At 44.5% G+C, this 26,272-nt stretch overlaps 2 protein-coding genes across 3 annotated transcripts in view; both read left to right on the top strand.

The window, feature by feature from the left end:
• The window catches only part of glrbb (glycine receptor, beta b), a gene marked incomplete at both ends in the record, with an annotated part of 32,331 nt that extends 30,443 nt beyond the window's left edge, over window positions 1-1,888 (top strand). Inside the window, one exon of the mRNA XM_083652071.1 lies at window positions 1,601-1,888. Within this exon, the coding sequence (XP_083508197.1) occupies window positions 1,601-1,888 (288 nt within the window). The remainder of the gene's footprint in view (window positions 1-1,600) is intronic.
• Window positions 1,889-12,157: 10,269 nt separating this feature from the next.
• The window catches only part of LOC310789756 (glutamate receptor 2), a gene marked incomplete at its 3' end in the record, with an annotated part of 71,578 nt that continues 57,463 nt past the window's right edge, over window positions 12,158-26,272 (top strand). Inside the window, exons 1-2 of one of the 2 annotated variants that reach the window (XM_083651422.1) lie at window positions 12,158-12,197; window positions 12,344-12,484. In XM_083651422.1, coding sequence (XP_083507548.1) covers window positions 12,397-12,484 — 88 coding nt within the window. In that variant the 5' untranslated portion in view covers window positions 12,158-12,197; window positions 12,344-12,396. The remainder of the gene's footprint in view (window positions 12,198-12,343; window positions 12,485-26,272) is intronic. The other variant, XM_083651423.1, reaches the window with a different exon arrangement.

Below are 26,272 nucleotides of genomic sequence, written 5' to 3'. Positions count from 1 at the left end.
GATGGTAGAATGTGGAGCATACGAATGTGTTTAGCCACTGCACTGACTGCACGGTGCTGGACCCAGACTGGCAGACTCGGGTATGTTTGATCATCATACCGGTTCGCACAGTTTGATCAGGCACAGGCAAGATATCTACAAAGGAGGAAAAGCCGCATATGTCAGAGCCATGTGCGTGGGTGTCAACTGGAGACCAACTCTAAACTGCAGCACATTTTGTCCATATTGTCGTAACTTCATGACTGATTTATCCAGTCGTCACGAAACGTTGGGAGCATGTTCAGATATCATGAGTTGTTTTATGATTGAACAGTAGGGGGTGCTACAGGTTTGAAAAAAACCTGGAAGATGATAACATTTGCGTGGTCCGGAATTTGGTATGTTCAGGGAGGCTGAACTAGTCCAAATCAGAACTTTTGTCATCGCTGATCAAAGTGGGCTATGGTGTCATAACCGTGTAATAGCTGGTAAACCAACTTGCGTTCGCATAATCAGTCGCAGACGTCGCAGCCTCTCCTGGAATGGCATTTCTGACGTGTACTGAATATTGTGCGATTCAACCCAAAGGGGGCGTCGCAAACGCCAAAAATGGGCGCGGCCTAACACAATTACGGCCGTAACTCCACACCTGTCTGTCTGTCCAAAGATCGTGAAACTTGGCAGATATATTGGGATATATTTGGATCGTGTCCTCAGAACCACTGACAGCTATTTTGCGACATCGGTATCATTCAGAAAAGGCTTGAACCCCTTCATTTCCTCTTGCGACTACCGTATATTCTTTATTAGAGTTTCAATCTGCCTTGTCAATGACACAGACAGCAATTTCTTTGGTTTCGGAGCAATATTTTTGAGTGTTTTCGTAGTAAATTTGATTTTGGATTGCAAAATGTGTCAACGCTCAGACCTATTTTCGGGATGTGACAGGCAGGAGCAGACTGCTGCTGTGACAGTGAAGAAGCCAGACAGACAGATTGCAGCAGACCTCTGACAGACGAAAAGGCAGATAGATAGACGCCTGGATGGATGGATAGACAGATAGATGGCTCTGGTCCGCTCTGCATTGGCGGTCTGTGCCATCTGTTGTGAGATATATTTATATGAGAGAGAGAGAGAGAGAGAGAGAGAGAGAGAGAGAGAGAGAGAGAGAGAGAAACACACACACACACACACACACAGAAAGGAGGAGAGGAAATGAATATGTGAATGCCAGAAATGAATGCCAGTGTTTCTGGTGGATGTGCCACTGAGATACAGGATGCCATTGCATTGCTGGTGAAAAGGCTGTTGGCAGAAAAGTCCGTGTTAGCAGATTTAAAAGCTGCAGCCTTACGGCCTTGTTCCATATTTAGCTTGATTACTATCATTGATTACTATTACTATGCTATAGTATACATATACTATGCTACTACTATGTACAGTAGGAAGGTAATTTAAGGTTATTATTTTTTATGGTCCATCATTAAAAATAATACTACTAATTTGTGCTTACGAAACAGTTATGGAGGATATAATCCATCTTGTTTTTCATATATCGTATATCTTGATATTCGCCTGAACTTTGATAAGTGTTTAATGAATGCTCCTGTCTTGCTCTCAGGTGGTGGAGACCCGCTGTAAGAAGGTGTGCACCTCAAAGTCTGACCTGCGGACCAACGACTTCAGCATCGTGGGCTCGCTCCCGCGGGACTTTGAGCTCTCGAACTTTGACTGCTACGGGAAGCCCATCAACACCGGCTCCGGCAAGCCCCACGCCAAGGCCAAGAAACCGCCGCCGCCAAAACCCGTCATCCCCTCGGCCGCCAAAAGAGTCGACCTCTACTCCAGAGCCCTCTTCCCTTTCTCCTTCCTCTTCTTCAATGTGATTTACTGGAGTGTGTACTTGTGATCATCTTGACATCATCTCGTATCATCAAACACCTTCCAACCATAAGTTCTTTATTGGTCAAATTACAATTGAAGTGTTTCATTCCAAAATGAAATATCCAAAATGTGAAACCTCCCCATACAAAATGATCGCTGACACCAAAGTAAAACTTGCGTATCGTTATTGAAAGTCTTAGTTATCTTTGCATAAAAAATAACCAAGTCTGAGTTTTCTAATCAAGTTATATATTTTCAGTGTTGAACAATGAATATCAGTTTATATTCTTTAAAATGGATACAGTGTATAGTATCTTGGAATGAAACACTTATTTTATTGATATTGGTACTAGAGAGACTGAAACGACATCACAGATAGAACTCTTGTGATGCATGGTGTATCAACAAATCCACAATCAAAGATTATAATTGCATAATTATTGATTGGAAGAAAAGAGGCAGAGATCTTTAAAAGAGCTTTTGTAAATTGCAAGCCCTCCTAATTTTTTGGCCCCCTCAGAGCGGGAACCTGCCGGCTAGTTTCATGAGTTGAGCATATTTTATTTAAGCTTTGCTACAAAGTGTAACATTGTACAGTAATTACCGTGCACGTTGAAAATTGCATGTATATTAATATAAAATAGAAATATATACATATATAGTATTTATTATTACATTTTATTACGCTTATGATTTGCTCTTGAACAGACTCTAGTGGATATGTGAAGCACCTTGTTCCTGTTCAGATGGTATGTAATGGATGTAACACTGCCACAATTGTAACGTTTGACGATCCCCCCCCCACCCCCATCTTCCACTGTGTGTAAATGGGTCGCTAGTGAGCTGGCCATGTGTTTGTGTAATTTACAAGCAAATAAATAAATTATCAAATGAATTTAAAAAATATTACGTGTGAGGATTTTTCAGTTCATGTTTCAGAGCATACACGAGCACGAGAAATATGCGGTAGTTTCACTATCCAGTCAGTTCTGGACTTCTCTCTTGAGCAAGGCCCTTAACCCCCGAACTGCTCCATTAGAGCTGCTCAGTGGCCAGCAGATCAGACTGTGGTTGCACTGGTCAGCTTCCAGATGTGAATGTGTGTGAATGTGAACAGGGCGCTCCTGAAAAAGAGAGTATTGCTCTCAGTGAAACTCCCCCTGAATAAATAAAGGTAACAAAAAAATCTGTTCCAGTCAAAATGGTTTGAGCAGAAAATGGTTTGAGTCATAAGTAGCATGAATGTTGTTAGCTTACCTGCCTTTTCATCCATTATGATCAAAACCTAATCCTACATAAACATGTTGCCATTTTACATTTCTGCAAATGTGAATGTTTTTGAACCAAAAATATGTTGCATATTAACCTTTCTAGGGCGCTGTGGTCAGGGTGGCAGAGACATTTGCCTCTGATACTGGAGACCAGGGTTCGCGTCCCAGCGTGTTCAAAGTCTACATTTCAACCATAAGTCACATTTAACGTATTTATTATTCGACCATAACCCGAAACATAACCCTACTCTCCCAGTGACTTATACTGGGCAAACGATGCATTGATCTCCAGCAACTCCCCTTTCCTCAGCCAACATGCTCTCTGCATGTTAAGTAGCAACAACACAGATGTTACTTCCGCACAGGCTTGACCTGAGCCTAATCCACCAAACCAGCCATCCATTATTCATGGGAAGCGTGTTTGGAAAGTGACCTTTGACCTCTGACTGTCATTGTGAGACGTCTCATATGAAATCTGTCTCACGCTTAATGAACCAAGATAGATGCCGACCTCATGTCACGACAACAGCCTCATATCAATGAAGTATGAGGGAAATGGGGCCCGGGTCCATGCGCATGTGAAGGACAGCAAATGATGTCATTGTTGGGATCATTTTTTATCTTGGACTGGCCTATAATGTCGTTATTTATCAGCGAAATGAATAGTGATGGCTCCTCTTCTTTTCCCTTGCTATCAAGGTTACAGATAGGCCTATGGGAAAGACTTTTTTAGCTATCGCTCAACAAAACCAGACCGAGCCGACCGTTTCCCCAGACAGAAGTCTAGACTTAAATATTAAAGACTGATTGGTGATTGAGCGCTGAGATGGGTTATTAAAAGGCTTCTAACATCACACATATAAACTTCAAGGGAGAAACGTATATGGGTTTTAATTATTAGTTGGAAATGTATTGATTTGTAATATTGACTAATTTGAAGACTCGCCTCCTTTCAACTCTGCCTGAATCTTAAATGAGAGAGCTTCTGTTTTGCAGTGCCCTCTAATGGTCAAATATATATTTGATTATTGTAATGAGGAGGTGAGTCTTTCTCCTGGGACACAATGAAACAGATGCAGTGTCAGGGGCTGTCTAGGTCCATGGGCTTAACATGGCAACAGGCATCACTGATTCCACTAGAGTAAAAAATGCAAAAAACACAGTTAATGCACTCATGGTACTGTAAGGCTTTCAATGTTGATACATCAACCACAATTGTACTTTTCAATTGTGAAAGAGATCAAATTGTGAATAGCATCACCCCGCAGTGATGTCATTTCACATCCATTTGACATTCATATTTCATATTTTAGGGCTGTTGTTATGCAGAATTAAATTAGAATGAGGGCGACATTAGAATAAGCTTCAATTTATAGATGTTATCATTATACAAGCACAGAATAGTAAAGAGTGCAACAATCAAAGTCATGGTAGGCATAGCTACCAGGACAATAGATGTGGAAAATATAGCTCACATCGCTACGTCCTTCCTCAGTGGCATGTCTTTCAGAGTGTGTGTGTGTTTGTATGCGCACACATACACACACACCACCCCCACTCCTCAGCACCCTGCTAGTACCGCAGCTCCGTAACCTATATCACACAGGCTGCTTTCTAATCCAACATGACCTCTCACCAGGCTCCAACCCAGACCAGCAAGAGAACTACCATGACAGTCAGGCAGTGATCAGTGAAGGAACAGACCACCAAGAGAACAACCATGACAGTCAGGCAGTGATCGGTGTTGTGCATTTACTGACAACAAGGCTTTTTTATATCAGTGTTGTGCGTTTACAGACACAAACATGACTGGGAAAAGAGAGAGGAGATGAGAAGAGCAGAGGGGAATGGAAAGTGGACTGAGGAACAATAAATGATGCAAGAGAATGTGCCGCTTTGAAGTTCAAATCTTGCATTTTCAAAATGCCAACTCTACAGGAACTGAGGAAAAAAAACACATTATTTTCAGACTGATAAGCACACATTTCTGCCATTTTTAGCATTGATTTTGAACAGGCTGTTATGGCCTTAAGGTCATCAAACTCACTCTGTGAAGGGCCACGCTTTATGAAAATCATCAGAATTGGCTTCTCCATGGCAGCGGGCAAATCATTAGAGCAAAGAAAAGACAAGGAGAAATAACAATATATAGATTGTTCTCAGAGAAATTGTGTTGCTAGCGGACAGTTTGACTCCTAGCCTAACCTATTTCCTGTCCGCTATTGTATTAGCAAACACTACAACAGGAAGTATAGTAAGTCAGCTAGGGGCAATTTAGAATGTTGATGTTGTCACGTTAAAACCGTCTATATGAGGAATGGAATACACAAAGCAGACAGCTGGAAGCACTATTACTCTTCTCAGTAATTAATAAACAATTAATCCCTCAGGTACAACAGCCTATTTTGTATGCACCACCCACCCCCGCCAACCGCTGTGCAGCTTGAATCAAGGAGTGCGCCGTTATTATATTCACACCTGGGAGCACACATTATTGTCAAATCCTGTCAGTTACGGTTTATCAGTCAGAGGATGTTATCCTTTTTCAGATTCAGATTCGCTTTTATTGCCACAGTAGGTAATCCGATTACATAGGAGGAATTTGACTTAGTGTAAGTATGCAGCGTAGCGCATCAATAGTCAGAAGAAGAGGAAAACAATACAGAAAGACAATCACAAAAAATCGAAGGTGAAGTCCAATATATCTCTAAAGTGACGTGTGATATGGTGGGGGGGCGTATAGGTTCATGTCAGCGGGGGATTCTGAACTGTTGTTGGGCTTTCGGGCCTCATTGAAGAGGAGGATGGCAGTCGGGAAGAAGCTGTCCTTGTGGCGAGAGGTTTTGGTCTTGAAATACAGTACCTCAGTATTTGAGGGGAGTGCTTCAAAGAGTTTGTGTCCGGGGTGGGAGGGGTCGGCCCTGTTTCTTTTTCTTCTCCGAGACCGCTTGTCCGCTTCAGCGTCCTGGTGGCGTGCAGATCCTGAAGGGATGGCAGGCTGCATCCGATCACCTTTTCAGCACAGCGGATGATACGCTGCAGTCTGCAGATGTCCTTGAGGGTAGCAGCAGCGTACCAGACGATGATGGAGGAGGTGTGGATGGACTCAATTATGGAGGTGTAGAAGAGCACCATTGTTGCTTTTGGCACTTTGAATACTTTACTTTTTACTTTTTTGTATGTAATAATGGCTCATAATTTAAAAAGTAACCCATACTATCAATCAATCAATCAATAAAAAATAGGTGTAATTTTTAAATAATCGTTATCTTCACTGCAAAAAAAACTATCGTATGCACTGTACTGACGACTGCACACAGCGCATGCGCCTCATGGCAAACGAGGAAGTAACTTCAGTTACTCTTGGTTAGTTTGGTTAATCTTTGTTAGTTCTGGGTGTGTGGATTTACTTTGAAAATGACCCTTTCCATTAACTTTGGATTATTATTTCATCGGGTTGTGAGTACACGAGTTACAACATGTACATGTGAGTGTTTCTGGCGCTGTTGGAATGTGTATATTGGGTGACTGAGACTATTTGTCAAACTCTCACTGATCCAAGGCCGAGACGGCGTTTTGGAGGTCAACTCTAAAACGAGCTTAGTGCAACATCAGTAGAGATTGAAAGCTTATCGACGCAGGTGGAGGCAGTCAGACTGTCCGCTCTCGGCACTCTTTCTGGCCTTGGGACCGATCGCTGCTGGTTTGACGCTCCAGAACGATTGTCATAGCAACATGCTTCATGGCCGGGCGGGTTCTCTGTTCATCTGCCTTGCTTTGTAGTCCCGTCGCCTCTTGACTGTATGATCAAATAGCCTCTCAGTCACCATCACATCAGCAGCCTCTGTACATCACAGCTGTCCTTTTCACTTTCCAAATCAATTGACACAATAACGGGAATAACGAAGGGCTAACAATTTTTTTTTTTTTTTTTTTTTAGCACTCCATCATAATCCACAGTCTTCAGCATTTGGCTCATCTTTATCCGTGCTTCCAGCATGGGTATTGTCTATGCTGTAGTACATTATATCTAACTGACCTAGTTTTCTGATGGCCTTTTCCTGACTGGACATGCCTTTGCCTCGTGTTCCTTTTTCTCTTGTGCTGTGCTGTAGGTGGTTGTTTCAGCTTTAGGAGACATTTTGTCTGGTTTCTCCAATACATTTTTGTTTGTGGGTGTTCTTGCGCTCAGCTGTTTGATAGCATGGTTCGTGGTGGTGCCCATATAGAAATGCTATGGATGCTCATTTCAGCAGCAGTTTTACAGTATATAAAATATACTACAGTATGTCGCCTATGTGATTGCATAGTGTACGTCGAGACCACTGGGGCAACTCTGGCTCTTGAGATGACACCAGAATGCCTCCCGAATGCCAGAGCGCAGTTAATTAGCGCGGAACTGTCCTTCTGCAGCACATCCACATTATGTTCTCCTCTGAGCACCACGTGTGGCTGCACCATGCATGGGTTCTCCCAGAGGACAAGTTGATGTGATTGCATAATCCACCCAACTGACTCCTCTCTTACAGTATATCTGCCATTCACTGTAACAATTCATCCAAATGTCTTGGATGTTGTTCAATATAGATTAGTGTAGCTGAATAGAGGGGCTTGGAATGATTGTTGTGTCTGTGTTCAGGGATGTTTTGAGGCTGTGTGTGTGTTGCATTTTCCCACACTGCATAGATCACAATTAATGTTTCCTTTTGAGTAAGGTGTAAGGTGTCTTAGTGGTCAACACTGTCATCTCACAATAATACGTTTGGGGTTTTGATCTCCAACCCTTTCTGTGCGGTGTTTGCATGTTCTCCCTGTGTTTGTGTGAGCTTTTAAAGACGTGCGAGTCAGATGGCTTGCAGACTCTAAATTGCCCATCGGTATGAATGTGAATCTCCGTGTATCTGTGTTCGTCCTGTGATGGACTGTTGCCCTCTGTCCCCGCTTGTCTCCCTGCTTTCTAACCAACCCTCCGGAAAAGCAATAAGCCGGTCGAGAAAATGAATTGAACTTGAGCCGCATTTTATGAACTCAATATTTATCGACCAAACTAGAGTATGAGATGGAACCTTTGACTTTGGGGGCACGCAGTCGTTGTTGTTGTTTGTTTGTTTGTTTGTTTGTTTTTGTCTTTGACCTTTTGTTTTCAACCTCTATAATAAAACTACGGTATATAGGAGTCAGAAAAAAGCAGACTTTTAGATTCCCCCCTGGGTATTGGTTGGAAGAGGAAGTAAAAAGAAGAAGAAGCTACAACACATAATAACCATTCATGCCATTGCATGTCTATGATCAGCTAAGCCACACGCGTGTTGAAGTGACCTTGAGTAAGACACTGGAACAGCTCCTCATCGTACGTCACACTAAATGAGAGCAGAGATGGAAATGTGTACAATTAATGTGAACGCTTGCTAGGCAACAGTTGCACAGCATTTCTGTGCAGCATTTCACCAGTGAAAAAGACACAGTTATAGCGTCTGACACATAAACAAAGTTAAGCGGTGAAACCTTTGTTGAAAGGTCAGTGATAGTTTTGGTTTTACCCCCTCGCTGCATCTGTGCACTGAGTGATATAGACTCTCTTGGGTATGCTAAATGTCAGCCAGTGCAGAGTCCTTATCTGCTTCTTCTGGATTATCTCTACAAACTGAATTGAAGGTAAACATTTGTATCTACCCAGTGGGTTGATGATTTGCTTATATGAGTTATACTCTCCTTTCACCCCCTAAACTCATTAGAACTTTCTTCAATATTGTGACAGTTAAATTACACTATCTCGGCCCTACAAAGCCAGCACGGTGCCGAAAACACCCTAAGATAATCAAAGTGAAAATTACATTTCAATCCAGCGGCAGCAGAGTGCAGCCGTGCATGGCCCGAGCTGAAGACAAGGTCACACAAATGAACACGTGTGATCCTGTAAGGAGTCAAGCATGGAATGAAATTTCACCAGGGTGACGATTTCCATCCTCAATAGGTAGAGAACGAACGGGACAAACCAAACCAGGACTTGGGGGGTCGATTCCCTGAATAGCACAATGGGTAGAGAGCACTTCCGGGGGTTGCGGGTTCAATTCCCACTGTGGTCACACCCATTTTAAAGTCCCCATGAAATGAACTCTTATTACCTTTACTTTCTGGAAAAGATTTAATGGTAACTTCATGCTGGCCTGTTAGGACTGGACTGGTCCATTTCTAATTCATTCCATTGGTTTTTATAGACTTCAGAATGATCCGTCACTGCATTATGTCCCGGCCCAACATCCTGCTTCAACAGGAAATATATAAAGAAAGTCAAGATTTCATTTTGTGGGGTCTTTAAAACCCTATGGTGCTGAACGGCTCTTTGCACAGGAGCTTTCACTGCTGCAAATGGCAAATGTTACATGATTCGCTGTCCGTGGTGCTGAATTCTGAGAGACTCTCCATACCTCAAGCTGCCTCCCCGGTCCCCCTCCACTCTGGGCCTCATTAGCTCGCTCCCAGACTGCTGCCCCGCACCGCCCAATGATTAATATACATCTGTCTGTGGAGGCCGAGATACCGCCTGCATTATCATAAACGCAGTGGAGAGGATTGCCATTTATTTCGTGTCGGCTATGTTGAGGTTCTCCTTCAGTTAACCCTGTTTTAAAATGGCACTTACAGTATTATACCACCCCCCCATTTGCATTGGATCTGTATGCGTGAAGGGACAGTAAGTCGTCTATCATAGGGAACAGAGGAGATTCATTTGAGCTGGTTATTGCCAGTGAGATAAAAAAAAAAAGATGGCCTCCAGATGATGCACCTGATGACTTTAATATAATGTAAAAATGCCGCCCTTTATAATATAGGTTAGAGCACATGTTGGGTGCCTGGATTGGGATGACCATAAAGCATTAGAAGGGTTTCATCACAAAATTCCAGATTTTTGTTTGTTTTAGGGAGGGGGGGTGGGGTGGGGGGGTGGATGAGCTAAGTGCCAAAAATGCAATTGTTTAGAAAATCTCTCAATAAATACATGCAGGGTGTTTGGACTACCAGTATCATAACAGTGTAACATGTGCTTTGCCAAACAGATGCAAAGGAAGTGATATTATGATCTACTCCCTAAAATGATTTTGTTTGGAACAATGGCTCTGGCTCTGTCCTGAAGGGGCTCAGATGGGTTAGTGAGGAGGGCAATTAACAGGAGCTTGGTGGAGGATGACCGATCCGTTTCCTGGCCTGAGGAGGCTTCTGGATGTTGGATGGGGGAAAGCCTTTTGACAGTCAGTCATCTCTTAAAAGAAAATGAAGACAACATGGAGTAGGCTAATGAACAGACTGACCTTCAGGCATATAGCTGGAGCTCCAGAGAGGGAGCTTAAAAAGGTCATGGGCGCATATCTCATGCTTTACCACCAAACATATATGGGCCAACCACTCACATCTAATGACCCTGGGATGTTGTGAGCCAATACAGTTGAAGGCTCTTTTTGTATCTTAACACCTCTCATTAAAGCTGTATAGATCTTCTTTTTTTTAATGTAGCCTATATATTTAGCCTTTGAATTTCAAAATCTCTTCCAAAGGAGACCTGACTAAGAAATGGCAACACAATAAAACACACAATACTGTATAACACAAATGTAATCCGCATTGTGTAGTCCCCCCTATGCTGGGGATTGAACTCGGAACCTCCGGCATGAGAGGCTGATGCTCTAGCTTAGAGGCTAAAGCCCAGGAGCTCTGGCACGTTGCTATAGCATCTCTTGAGGTCTCGGATAGTACCACCTGCTACCGCTACACTCACCCTCCTAAAGCTCACTCTCATCCCGGTCACTGCGTTGTATAGGCCCCCACAGCTGGGGATCGAACTCGGAACCCCCGGCATGGGTGGTGGCCGCTCTAGCAAGGAGCTAAAACCCATGAGCTCTAGCATCTGTCGCTAGAGTGAGGTCTCGGGGAGTGAGGTTTAGGCTACTCGCTGCACAGCTGGCTACCGTTGGCCTTATACAAAAATAGTAAAATATGTACAGTAAAAAAATATTTAAATCAGAAACAGGAGCATACAACTTGCACATCGTGCATCACCATCTGCTGCCACTGTAAAGGACATGAACAGACTGTAGCGCATCATCTGCTGTCCTGAGAAGGTGATCGGATGCAACCTGCCATCCCTTCAGGACCTGCACACCGCCAGGACGCGGAGGTCTCGTAAAATGATGGCTGACCCCTCCCACATGGGACACAATCTCTTGCACCTGCAATCTTTGTGACTTTGCCTATAGATATCTCCTCTTTATCTCTGAATATTGATATTGATATGCCTGCTGCATACTTAAAGACAAATTCCTCGTAAGTCATCTTGCATATTGTGGCAATAAAAGTGATTCTGAATCTGATAAGACTGTGGATCATTTGTTTGAACTGACACCCTAGAATTGGAGGTTCCATTCCCGGTGTCGCTCTTTGGGTAGGCTGCAGCTCACTACAGGTTTACAGTTTCTATTCCCGTTATAGTTCAATGGGTAGAGCAATGCGAGGAGGTTAAAAGGGGCGGGGCCACCCATCTGAACAATATGCACTCATGTCACCAAGGTAAGGCGCTCGGCTCGGCTCCCCGTGTCTCATTAACATTCCTCACTTGTGGGTGTGATGCTGAAAGGATCTCCGGCGCGCAGAGCGGAGACGCGCACTGTCCCTGTGCGTTTGGTTTGGAGAAGGAACGGAAGGTATCAGCTGCTGCCCGCGGGAGGGGAGCGACCAGAGGAGGAGCGGAAGATCACACAGTAAATCTGACATTGTAGGCTATATACCATTCCTTCACGGCTGGGAGTCCTTTCACTGATAATAACCACCACCTGCCTGGAGAACACCGCTGTCTGACCGCTTCTGCAGGCGATTTCCCCACACGGCTGAAAGTCTCCAATATGTGTCGGATCTAACATCGGCTGAGAAAACGAGGAATATTTGGCTCCCTGGTGGTGGATGTTGTGGACACCTAAACCGTGGACATGCAAAATATAGTGAATTTATCCGTGTCACTCCTGCTGGTTTTATGGGGCTGCGCGCTCGGAGGCTCTCCCAGTGTTCAAATTGGTATGTATCCATTAGTTCACACAAATTAATTGATTTAAACGGAATGCGTAAAAGACAGGCTTTGTGCGGGTGCTAAAAAGGAGTTAAAATAAACAGATAGAAATATGTGCGAGTAGGTACTGTACATGCTGCTTTGTGTGTTTCAGGGGGACTCTTTCCACGGGGCGCGGATCAGGAGTACAGCGCATTTCGGATAGGAATGGTTCAGTTTGGCACCTCGGAATTCAGATTGACGCCTCACATTGACAATCTGGAGGTGGCGAACAGTTTCGCTGTTACCAACTGTTGTAAGTGGCAGAACTATTTTACATGTTTTGATGTTTGCAATGGAAACCATTTCTACACTTTGTGCACATTGTCATTGACATCTGGGGAACATGCTGCCCATGCATGCGCTCATTAGTCGAGTAGCCTATCACCTATGTAGGTTAATTATGATGGAGACCTGGTGTAGCTATAACGACTGACTGCAGGCTGTGAGATGAGTTGAGAATGATCGAGCATCATGCTGGGTGTTGGCAAGGGAAAGTTGGTTTCCACAGTAACAGACAGTCGGCAGCGATGAGAATGTGTCTCACCCATTATTTTCATTCGTTCAGATTCAGAGATCAAGGCTGCAAAAATATCGACCTTAACAAGTCTTGAAACATTAATTATGTTCACCAAAGGAAAAGCTGTACCGGGTGAGATCATTCCACTTGTTCCCAATGAAAATCAATTGTTTCTGCAACCGGAATCAAATGTCATTTCCTTGATAGGCTACAAGTCATCTGCTTTATTCTGCCTTGTTCCTGAAACAACTAGCCTAGGCGTTTGGAAACGATCGAGTCATATGTGAAATTATTATGTCATGATGGACAGGATTATCACTCAATTAAATGCTATAGCGCAAGACTAAATCATACTAGCCTACACATTTCACATAGGCTATCATCCCCCTGCTCAGAAGGAGAGGGGGTCTTCTTCTATTGTTGTCTCGCACGTCTTGATGCATAGGATAACCTACACACAGAGCATGATCAGTGCGGTGACAAGGCGGCGCTTTAACACGCCGTCAAACGTGGTGATTATTAGGATACCTAAATGAATGACCCACTCCCTAAACGGATTTGCTCACTGTCGGGGCAGGTCAATGGGAGCATAGAGTCCCGATATATGGCGTTAGCCCATCACTTCTTCCTTTTTCGATACGGGCTAAATTGAGTGTGAATCAATCAAATGTAGCCTAATCATTTTCCTGCCTCGCTTATTCATTTGAAATCGCCACAACACGAGGCAGCTGTAGCCTATGAGGGTTTTTTTTTAATGGCCACGGCTCGTACATGTCATTAAGCCGTTGCCAAGCGACTGTTCGTTTCAACAGTCTCTCAAACATAAATCAAAGCAGCTTCTGATTGGTGCGCGCATGGCTTCCCATCGATTTCCATTACCATATAAAAGCTTCCTGCTTGGAGAGGCGCGGTGCGCGCGGCAGATGCGCGGTGGTGACGGTGATGCTGGGATCATGTCACTGTGGCTTGGCAGGTGTTCATCAGCAGGAGGCACAACAAGCCATGGCGGAAATGCTTCTGTGTGTGTGTGTGTGTGTGTGTGTGTGTGTGCGTGTGTGCGTGTGTGCGTGTGTGCGTGTGTGCGTGTGTGTGTGTGTGGTGCACATGTTTTGACATGCGTGAACGTGACCTCTTCACAGACTTTTGACACCTGGCCTTATTAAATTACTTGGAAAACATAATATTTTAATCATTTTGGAAATAAATTGTAATCCCCAATCTTTGCAAACTTGCTCAAGTACCCCGGTTGGGAATCACTTGTCTAGAACTATTGTGTTTCCAGTGTTTTCTCTGCCCATGAAAGTGGAGCACAGAGTCAGCTTGGGCAACACGTAGGCCTACTGTACTGTATATTTGCGCAAATGTTACTTTTTGAAAAGCTTGTGCGTCGACCTTTCTGATCTCTCCTCCTCGCCTGTGCTGACGGATCATGCTCACTGAAGCATCCCAGCCCCGCTCCACCTCCTCCATGCCTATTCACTGCGTCTTATAGCCGTTAAGCGGAGTAGCTGTTGCGAGCTGCAGCAGCTGAAACAGAGGCAGGTGTGGCTGTTGCGAGCTGCAGCAGCTGAAACAGAGGCAGGTGTGCTCTGACTTGGCCACTCTCAGTGCGCCGGGCGGGTGGCAGCGGGGAGCCCAGTGCACGCCTCAGACGCACCTAACAGCGGAGGCGACACTTTTATTGTAGTTTGCACTAATGGCTGTTGTCACGTTGTAGCCTATTTGGATTTTACAGTAGCGATCACAATGCATTTATTTAATTCAGTCTGACCAGAAGCAGGCATGAAACCTATCCCCACCGGAGATCAAAACGAATGAGAGGAGGTGATATCAAAAACAGATGGAGGGATTCCCTCTTCCCCCCCCAGCAATTCACACCCTGCATACACCACACATCATCTTAGCCCTTGTTTGTTATACCGACAAATATCCCACACGGAAGAAAATAGTGTGAGGTGTTACAATAGATTGAATGGTCTATACTTCAGAGTATCTTTCTTAGTTAAAATTGGGTAAGTGGGCTCCGAGTGCCTGGTGTCAGTCACGATTTGTGACGGAAGTGATGTCACTCAACTGGAAGTAATGTCATCAGTGATGTCACTTGAGCAATTGTGATGTCATCAGTGATGTCACTCAAGCAATTGTGATGTCAGTAGTGATGTCACTCGAGCAGTCTCTCTCCACCATAGAAATTGATTCTAGTGTTTTAAAATGGCCAAAATGCCTTTGTACATGAAGTTTATTGGACATAATAGCCTATTTTGAACTCTGGAAATCTATTTTCTTGTCATGTGCTGGTATCTGCTCCATAGCCAACATGAGGCTCGTTCTGCTGCCTCCCCCAACCCGCGAGCCAACGTCTTCCTCCTCTTCCCTGCTATTCCCAACGCTGTGAGCATCTTCCACACTGATTGTGCTGGGAATCCTCTGCATCCCTGGGCATACTGGGAATAGCTATAGGCCTGCCATCCTTTGTTCTTGCATTCTTGGACCAGGTCCTGGTACTTGGTGGCTTTCCTTTCAGATGCCTCTTCACACCCTTCCTCCCATGGTACGGTCAGTTCAATCAGGATTATCTTCCTCGCCTGGTCTGACCAGATGACCACATCTGGCCTCAGGGATGTTTGCACAACTGTGAGGAACTTCAGCTTCCTTGCCAAGTCCACCCTCATCTCCCACTCTTGTGCCTTCTGGAGGATGTTGTTCCTGGTCTTTCTGGGGTCGGAGGCGGGCCTTCTCCCCTGCTCTGATGAACTACAGTATTTATAATACAATAATTAATACAGTATTTTGTATTGTATAAACGTGTGCACAACCCAAAAACATGTGGCGGCCGGAGGCATTATGTTTTTGAGTTGTACGTGCATGTACAGTACACACGTCTGATGCTCGTTAACGCAATATCTCAGGAACGCCTTGAGGGAATTTCTTCAAATTTGGCTCAAACGTCCACTTGGACTCAAGGAAGAACTGATTAGATTTTAGTGGTCAAAGTTCAACATCACTGTGACCTCAGGCTCACATCTGTCCGTTCCATGAAGGAAGGGGGCGGCACTAGGTAAAAGGGGCCATAACCACGTATAGGAAGGTTGTAGACTAGAGAGTCAGGATTCGAGGCGTGGCTAGGGGTGGGCTGTAGGAGGCAGCGTGGTGAGGGGAAAGGGGCGGAGCTAGAGAAAAGAGGTCTTACCTAGGGATAGGAAGGTCATAGACTAGAGAGTCGGCGTTCGAGCGGTGGAGTGGCTAGGGGGATGTGGGTGGTGGGAGGGGCTGTGGGGTTCAAGGAAGGGGGCAGGGCTAGGGAAAAAGGGGCCATAGCTAGGGATAGGACGGTCATAAGAGAGTCAGGATTTGAGGGGTGAGTAGGGGGAGTGGCTAGGGGGTGTGGGTGGTGGGCTGAATGGCCACACCACTGTGCGGTGGGCTTCAAGGTATTTGTGCTTGTATGAGTCTGGACCTGTTGTTGGCGGAGGCATACAACCATGATGCGGTGTTTCTAGCTTCAGTATGGAAGATCTACCTAGGCCTGCTTTGCCCTTTTTGCACCATTTTGCACCTTCCCCATCACTTTGTCACAGTGAATATATGCATGAGATTGTTGATCAGATTCAAATGAATGCCAGAAGGTGGGGGACAGTTCAGCTCCGCTGGTAGTTTCAACTGTCTGATTCAAATGAAATCTCAAAGCAAAGACATCGTCCTTTCAACGCTTTAGACGGGTGCGGCCTCACGTTTAGCCAAACGGTGTGGAAAATTACTAAAACCTGTATACTACAGGCTAACTGCCTTTTCACATTTTAGTATTGTTACAACTAACAGTTGATCAGTCTGTGTGATCTGACAGATCTGACAGGATCTTTGTGATCTTGAATTGACTGATTGACTCACAGTGCTGAATAGGGTTTTGTCAAACTTGTTCTCAATCTAGCTATGAATGTGTCTACTATCTCCATCTTTTGTGTGTGTGTGTGTGTGTGTGTGTGTGTGTGTGTGTGTGTGTGTGTGTGTGTGTGTGTGTGTGTGTGTGTGTGAACCCTACCTTGTTTATTTTTAATTTCTTATTTATTATAGGGAGTGGGGGGGTTAAACCAGTAGATGGCGATCTGCCTTGCGGCACTGTCCCCCATCCGTAATTACAGTCCATTAACACTCCTTGTTAAAATGCATTTTTTGGGGGGCATTTTTGAGATACGGTAGCACACAGAAGAGGGTGTCAGCAGCAGAGACATGTGGAGATGACATGTCAAATTCAAAGCTGTAACATTACACGTGCACACAGTCTGAGTGAGATCCTGTTGCTCCTTCAGGATCACCCCCACATGCCTCATTATCAGCAGCCAGGGCAGAGCCGCATCCAATCAGCATCCATCACTTACTCAAGCCGTACGTCAGGTGTGGACCTCCTTTTCTGGATACGCCGATATCACATTTGTCATACAAAGAGGGGAATGTGTTCCCAGAGTTAACTACAGTCACAGCGATGTGGAGGACAGAAGAATCAGGTCAGACGAGGCAGATCCGCCCCGCAGGCCGGCCTTGTGGGACTCTGTCATTTCAGAATGTGGTGAAATGAGCCGATATTTTTTTACAAGGTTCTGCATCAGAGAACAATATGTATGCCTATTTCCTGCAGAGTAGGTTTGGACCAATATGGGCTTTTGAAGGCAGATACTGATGCAGATATTTTTGGAATGAAGCCACCGGTAGCCAGCATTTTGTGTTAATCTTTACATATTTCCATTTTCATGCCAAAAATTGCACATATATATATATAATGTAATATATTGTTTTTGACAGGTTGGAAAAGTAAGTGTGTGAGGTAGCTGGATTCGTGCGAGACCACGATCACACACAAATCCATCTTGCCACGCTCCAATCTATTGGTTTGAGTTCGGACCAATCAGCATCCTATGAGGCAGCTAGGGGCGGGCTTTAGTGGTGTGATGCCAGCTAGAAGCCAGCCTGTGATAGACGCTGATAGACACATGTTTCATCCAAACACCTGCCAGTTAACTTTTTTTGAAAGTGCCTGCTCCTTTTAACGGTTTCCCGGAGGAGTTCACAGACGGTTATGTGAAACAAACCATCCGACAGTGTCAGGTTTGTGCAAAAGCATGTACAACAGATCATCATGGCACATTAGAAACGCTCCATTCAAAGCCAGACTAATGAAATGATTTGAAGGTTAGCAGCTCTTTCAGGCAGAATGACTTCACAAAAAGCGTAATTTAACTAGAAGGGCACTCAGAGAGCGCAGACCTCCGGCAGTCTGCTCTGATATGAATTTTGTGAGTTGGATCAGATCCGCTCCAAAACAGGTTCTTCCTTGGCCCATGCTACATACAGCCTTCCATCAAGTTGAATGAAAAGTAGTTTTTCTCTAATCCTGCTGACAAACAAACAAACAAACAAACGGCATTGAAAACATAACCTCCTTGGCAGAGGTAACAATTAAATGAATATAGGAAATCTAATTTCATTGCATGTTTTACAGGCTGTTTTTATCTCGCTGTGGTCAGGAGGAACCTATCAGCTAGTGTCCTCTAGAGAGAGAGTGGCGTCAGCGGAGGACCAAAATGCGAGACTCATTAGCCAATGAACAGCCAGGAATGGGTCTCGCGCTACTTTTGCATGCTAAAATAAAGCTGATAATGTACAATTTGATTCAGGGGGGGGAAAAAACCCTTTCAGAGTACAACACAAACTGTCTATTTTGCTGCAACTCGACAGTGCTGCTTAATGCAGGACCTTACTTCCTGGAACTCTTGAGAGTAAAAAACTGGTCCATTGGAGTGAATGGAGATGTCGCGACTCTTCTATCTACACGACTCTGCTATCAGCATATCAGCAGTGAACCACATGACTGGCCATATCCAATATTATTGTATTATTGGCCCGACATATCATCTTGTAATTCCTGGCCAACCCACCGGCCTACAGCAAAAACATATTTTTAAAGGTTATGAAAAAAGACCCCCTAGAGAAGACGTGGGCTTATACACCTCACACATATCATAGTGTGGCTATACTTGGCCGGTGCAGCAGCAGCATTGTACTTAATCAATGCAATGTGCCAAACAGTGGGAGGCAGGCTGACAGATTCCTGCCTCAATAAGGCTTCTTCATCATGTGGACAGGCCTGCATCTGCTGCCAGCACCACGGCGCTCGTTGGTGTGTGGCGTCGTCCACCTGTAGCTATAAATTGAGGCTGTAAGTATCTACAAACGTGACCTCTACCTCAGGACAAAAGCACCCTAAAACACGTTTAATGCCCTTAATAAAACGGGTCTTGGCGACGTTACGTGCCCTGCATTCCTGGGTCCGTTTTGCCGTTTTGCTGGTGTATTTCTCCCCCGAGGATAGCTTGACTGTGATGTCATGTCGAGATCTTTCAAGTGCAGCTACAATGGATTTTGAAAGTGCAGGAAATGTGTCAACGATGGAAAACATCAGTGGTAAACATCAGCTTTTCAGTCCCTCACATTCAAACGGCAAGGGCTTCTTAGAGCTGCCATTTTGCACAACGTTGAAAAATCATACAGGGAGAAATCCAGTGTAGAAGAAACAGAGAGACACATCACTAACACTACAGTAGCTTCAATCGACCAGCTTGCATCTTTGCAGAACACCCTCTCGTTCGAGGCGACGACTTCTCCGGAATTTGAATAATCAGCCACAGCGCAACATCGTTCTCTCTCCACGTTCTCTTTCTTACCTGGAAAAACACACATACACATCTAAAACGTAGGGCTGGTGAAAGGCATTCTGGGAAATGTAGGAAATCGCTAAATGAGGTAGAAGTAGACGAGGCAGGTTGAGGCAAAGTGGGTGCGCCTAAAAAGTGAATTACTGTAAACCCGTCTCTTGAGGTCTCAGGAGGGAGGTTACTGCACAGTAACTACCTCCTCCTGGTCACCGTTACATTAGTCTCGCTGGCCAGCCTCCTCTCCCTTCCGTCTGAGGAGTCTGGCGCCGCAGGTCTCCATAACTGGGATAAGCCCTCCCCTGCTCTACTCTGCTCTCCCATTGGAGGCGTCGGTTTCAGTGGCAGCCGGATGTCCGCTCCCCGCTTAAGAAGCTCTGTCATTGGCTCCGACCATGTCAATCAGAGTGGCTTCCGCTCCCTCTTCCCTGTGTGTTGCTGTAAATAGTGCCCTGCCGCCTCAGTGAAAACAACAACGCTAACTAGCTAGCAAGCTAACGGCAGAAACCTACATGCTAGCTCGTTGCTACACGCTGAAAACGGCAAGTTGGATTGTTTGAAACTATTTTCCAAGGGCACTGCCTCTAAGCACCGCCCATTGCAATCCCACTATGGAGACCTGCGGCGCCAGACTCCTCGGACGGAAGGGAGAGGAGGCTGGCCAGCGAGACTACCGTTACATTAACACCACTGAGGTTACTGCACAGTACTACCTCCTCCTGGTCACCGTTACATTAACACCACTGAGGTTACTGCACAGTTCTACCTCCTCCTGGTCACCGTTACATTAACACCACTGAGGTTACTGCACAGTACTACCTCCTCCTGGTCACCGTTACATTAACACCACTGAGGTTACTGCACAGTTCTACCTCCTCCTGGTCACGTTACATTAACACCACTGAGGTTACTGCACAGTTCTACCTCCTCCTGGTCACCGTTACATTAACACCACTGAGGTTACTGCACAGTTCTACCTCCTCCTGGTCACCGTTACATTAACACCACTGAGGTTACTGCACAGTACTACCTCCTCCTGGTCACCGTTACATTAACACCACTGAGGTTACTGCACAGTTCTACCTCCTCCTGGTCACCGTTACATTAACACCACTGAGGTTACTGCACAGTTCTACCTCCTCCTGGTCACCGTTACATTAACACCACTGAGGTTACTGCACAGTTCTACCTCCTCCTGGTCACCGTTACATTAACACCACTGAGGTTACTGCACAGTACTACCTCCTGGTCACCGTTACATTAACACCACTGAGGTTACTGCACAGTTCTACCTCCTCCTGGTCACCGTTACATTAACACCACTGAGGTTACTGCATACTGCACAGTACTACCTCCTCCTGGTCACCGTTACATTAATAACACTGAGGTTACTGCACAGTTCTACCTCCTCCTGGTCACCGTTACATTAATAACACTGAGGTTACTGCACAGTTCTACCTCCTCCTGGTCACCGTTACATTAATAACACTGAGGTTACTGCACAGTACTACCTCCTCCTGGTCACCGTTACATTAACACCACTGAGGTTACTGCACAGTACTACCTCCTGGTCACCGTTACATTAACACCACTGAGGTTACTGCACAGTTCTACCTCCTCCTGGTCACCGTTACATTAACACCACTGAGGTTACTGCATACTGCACAGTACTACCTCCTCCTGGTCACCGTTACATTAATAACACTGAGGTTACTGCACAGTTCTACCTCCTCCTGGTCACCGTTACATTAATAACACTGAGGTTACTGCACAGTTCTACCTCCTCCTGGTCACCGTTACATTAATAACACTGAGGTTACTGCACAGTACTACCTCCTCCTGGTCACCGTTACATTAACACCACTGAGGTTACTGCACAGTACTACCTCCTCCTGGTCACTGTTACATTAACACCACTGAGGTTACTGCACAGTACTACCTCCTCCTGGTCACCGTTACATTAACACCACTGAGGTTACTGCACAGTTCTACCTCCTCCTGGTCACCGTTACATTAATAACACTGAGGTTACTGCACAGTTCTACCTCCTCCTGGTCACCGTTACATTAATAACACTGAGGTTACTGCACAGTTCTACCTCCTCCTGGTCACCGTTACATTAATAACACTGAGGTTACTGCACAGTACTACCTCCTCCTGGTCACCGTTACATTAACACCACTGAGGTTACTGCACAGTACTACCTCCTCCTGGTCACCGTTACATTAACACCACTGAGGTTACTGCACAGTACTACCTCCTCCTGGTCACCGTTACATTAACACCACTGAGGTTACTGCACAGTACTACCTCCTCCTGGTCACTGTTACATTAACACCACTTGGTGGATTCCTGTAATACAGGAATAAGTATTTACAATATGTTGAATTATCAGCACCTGGTTGTGTGTGTGTGTGTGTGTGTGTGTGTGTGTGTGTGTGTGTGTGTGTGTGTGTGTGTGTGTGTGTGTGTGCGCACACGCCTGTTTGTGAGTTTGTGTGTGCACTCCGCATGCTTGCATGTACAGTATCCATGTGTCTGTGTGTGTCTGCATGTGTGTGTGCATGGCTGAGTTGATCATATTCTGCTATTATTCTGCTCTCATCCTTTGATTCTTGATGCTTAGCTCTTTCAAAGCAAAGCGCTCCTCCTCCTCTGAGGGCCAGCGGAGCAGACTCCTCCTCCTCTGAGGGCCAGCGGAGCAGACTCCTCCTCCTCTGAGGGCCAGCGGAGCAGACTCCTCCTCCTCTGAGGGCCAGCAGAGCTGAGTGGAGGTCACTGACAGAGAGACCCATTGATTTAACACATCAAGAGCTCTCCTTTCTCACGGTCCAATCACGTCACACACCGTAATTTCATGCATCTTACATGCGTGTGCAATCTCAGGGACGCACGCATTCACGGAGCAGCATGCTCGACGATCAAACGCGTAAAGCGACCGTACACGCGCAGAGGACCATATTGGTCATAGTCAATTTATTGTTCACACTTAATCAAATGCATTCTCCTCCGTTTCAGAGGGAGCCGTGAAATATGAAGTAGGCCTGGGAGTTGGCCGGTCAGAAAACGAGGCTAAACAACCCTCTATGGGCCTTTGCCTGCCCTGAATAGCGCCCCCTACCAAGCCCTCTTCACTCTGCTCTCAAGAAACACTAGGCTCAGATAGTATCACTTACAGATACGAGGCTCTTAGCTGCAAGTCGCCTCTTGTCTCATATCAGATGGCTTAGTTCATCCACGGCCTGCGAGGCCTCCATGGGTCAAGTGTATTTGTGTTCTCAGCAGAGCAAGACGCAAACCTTCTTTTGTCCCCCGGTTATAGAGGCCGGGTACAGGACATCCCAAAATTCACCAGCTACTGTACACCCACGACATTTTTAGAACAGAACAGAACAGGGCTTCAAAATGACGGGTGCTGGAAGACACACACTTATCAGCCAAAGAAAACTTTACGTCAGCATTTGACTTGGGGCTCAATTGTGCTCACTTCCCAGGCGACTTTAAAAAGGTGTCATGAGTTACCTCATCAAAGCTGTACTCAGTAACGTCATCCAAAGCATACAGTCATGTATTCTGATTACTTTCACTTACTTTCAGATGACTTTGCCATATTCGAAGTATAAAGATAACTACAGATAATAAAAAAAACACATTATGAATAGCCACATTAGAACACCTGCTACTATTGAAGTGGCCTCCTGAGTTTGCTCGTTTTCGTTTTGTTCTCAATTTGCATTTGCTTTTGTGCATGAAGTCACCCATGTATTGTCTGTCCATGGAGGTTTTGACCCTTGCTTGCTTCCCACACCACTGGTGGCTTGTTATGCTCAGATCTTTTTTCTACTGCTGTGCTCACTCTGAGAGGAGTGTCATATGGTGCTCACTCTGAGAGGAGTGTCATATGAGTGTAAAATGCAGTCGTTTATTATTCCCATCCAGTTTGTACCGATCTAGTTTTGAGTCAGGAAATGATGATGTAATATGGAGTCATTCTCTTTGGCTTTCACCGTCAGATGCAGGGTGTCACCCCTTAATTCAGCCATCGAGAGCAGGGCAGAAAACGGACTCCAGAACAGATTTGTACTGTAGCCTTCTGATTTGTTCCAGATTTTCTTGTAACTGATATTTGATCAATCCACTCCATCTAATCTACAGAGCTGCTGCCTGAAGGAATAATGATTGAATGCTAAATCTGTATTTGAGTCTGAGCGAGATCTTGTTTTCAGTCACTATCAGGGGCAGACTGAGAAAATCATATACAGTAGCACGGAATATAGTCAGGCCACTTTTTAAGCGGGGACCTGCGGGTCCTCCGCCATCACATTTTGAGAGTCATTGTGGTGATTTTTCTATGCACCTGCAGGCCATTTAGCAGGCCAGGCCACTGGGGAAAACTCCCTATCCTCCCTTTGGCCAGTCCGGGCCTGGTCATTATACTGTGTGTTTCTATTCTTTTTTTTCTTTTTCATCTAAATATGTCTCTGTACCATATATATAATATATGTATATATAATATATATATGTACCAATGCCACCAAGACTCATATCTTTACCTTTCTTGTACCGGGTGAATACAGATTTGGATTGGATCCTTGTCCTAAGATGTAACAGAGATTTTATCCGTGCGTCTAGCTAGAAGTTCACGCTGGAATCTTTCATCTGATAAAAACAAACAAATACTCAGTCATTGTAATCCAACAACCGCAGCGAGGGCATTTCATCTGGCTGTTTCAGGATGTGAATTAGTCAGTTTGCCAGTGTGCGACGGCCTGGCAGAGAGGCTACATCCGTCATCAGTGTGTCGTGAGATGTTGGGCCGGCTAGTAAGATTATAGATCAGCTGTTCTTGGCATCTGGACCTTAGTAAGATTATAGATCAGCTGTTCTTGGCATCTGGACCTTATCACCGTTAAGATGAACAGCTCCACTTCACAGCTGCATCCATAACCATGTGGTTGTGTTGTGGACAGGCTGGCTGTTTTCTCAGAGAGTAGCAGCTTCTGGGCAAACAAACACCCCGAAGAGAGTAGAGACACAAACAGTCACCTTTACATCTGGAAAAATAGAATTACAACAGCCAACCAAGGTTGTCATAGTAAATTAAAACTAAGACTAAGAAAAAAACTAGGCTAGATGTTATAATAGAAATGCGTAATGTCTTTAGTTGGTCCCAAATTCAAATTACCGGTAGCTGAGAAAATTAATGTATCTAAATTTATCTTTATTGAAGTTATGATTTATTGTTTATATTACACAATAGGCTACCTGTTGCAAACATATCTGTTCTGAGCGTATATCATTGTACTTTTAAACTATGTATATATGTATATGTATATATATATATGCTAACATACTTCCATACCTACAGTATAGTACTTATTTCATTGTTTATTTACCAATTTCTTTTGACCTATATGCCTTGGGAGTTCATCCAAACTTAAACTAATCTTACATTAGATCACATACATCTACACGTATGTCATACTCTCTCAGCTATGTATGGAAAATGAAAGGCTTCATTCTGATTCCAAAATGCTTCATATCCATTAAAACAAACAAACAACAAAAACAAACAACAAACAAAACTACTTAATTACAGTAAATCATTTTAAAAAACTAGCCTCTAAAACCATGTCCATGTAATCCGATATCCTGTTATGTGTCTTGTCAAACTGATGTTGGATTAGTTGAGAACAACACCATTCTTTATAATGTATCGAATATATTTGCTGCAAGTGCTCATTAGCATGCACAGAGCAGAATCTGCATTTCCCCTCGTCGTGCTGAGTAACATTTGATTTGGTTGTCTTGTCTAGACACGGTGTTCTTGTCAGATTTATTGGGATGTGTGTGTGTGTGTGTGTGTGTGTGTGTGTGTGTGTGTGTGTGTGTGTGTGTGTGTGTGTGTGTGTGCGTGCGTGCATGTGTGCGTGTGTGCACGCACGTAAGAGGAAAAGGTAAAGCAATTGGGACTGATGAAAGAAAATGACCAAACAGTACAGAATGAGAGACCTTGAGAGACAGAGAGAGAGAGAGAGAGAGAGACATCTTTGCTTGCCGATCAAAGCACACAGTAAATTGACAGGGTGACTCCAATTACAGGTGGAAGCTACATCAACATGATTTTTACATCTGCTCCCAATTACACGTGAAGCATTTGACAGACCTGCACAGTATAATAGCCTTTATAGTATATATATATATATATATATATATATATATATATATATATATATATATATATATATATATATATATATAGTATAATAGCCTTTATTTCTTTAATGTCATTACATTACGCAACCAATGAGGAGTGTGCAGGTCCCGCTGCCCCTAAAAATAGATGCAACATTTAATATCCCCAAAATATCTATGGAACTGCTTCTGCGACCAGACTCCCGATAAGCCTTTGAAGATGGATGCTGTATAATAGAGAGATAATGGGAATGGGGAAAGAAACAAGAGAGTGTTTTCACCCCAAATCAATAAAAGCTGCACAATTTTAATGCAACAGGAAGACAAAGAGGAGGGGGGAAAGACTGTTCACAGACTTACAACATTGTAAGTGTTGTTTAGAAGGTCTGTTAGTTTGACAACAGCAGCTGGTTCTGTAGTTGCTGCGTTCGTTTGACAACAGAGCAGCTGGTTAGTTGCCTAAATGAGTATAACTTTCTACTCGACTATTAATCAGAAGGACTTCATTCACAAAGCTCAATAATGTGCATGAATTAATTGCACACGCACACTAGCACATATGGCACAGAGACAATAGACAGCAGATACAGCACTAGATTATGCCGGCCACAATAAGTGATGTACT

Source organism: Poromitra crassiceps, assembly GCF_964638095.1.
Source record: "Poromitra crassiceps genome assembly, chromosome: 15".
Lineage (NCBI taxonomy): Eukaryota > Metazoa > Chordata > Actinopteri > Beryciformes > Melamphaidae > Poromitra > Poromitra crassiceps.
This window is presented reverse-complemented; position numbering and strand designations above follow the sequence as displayed.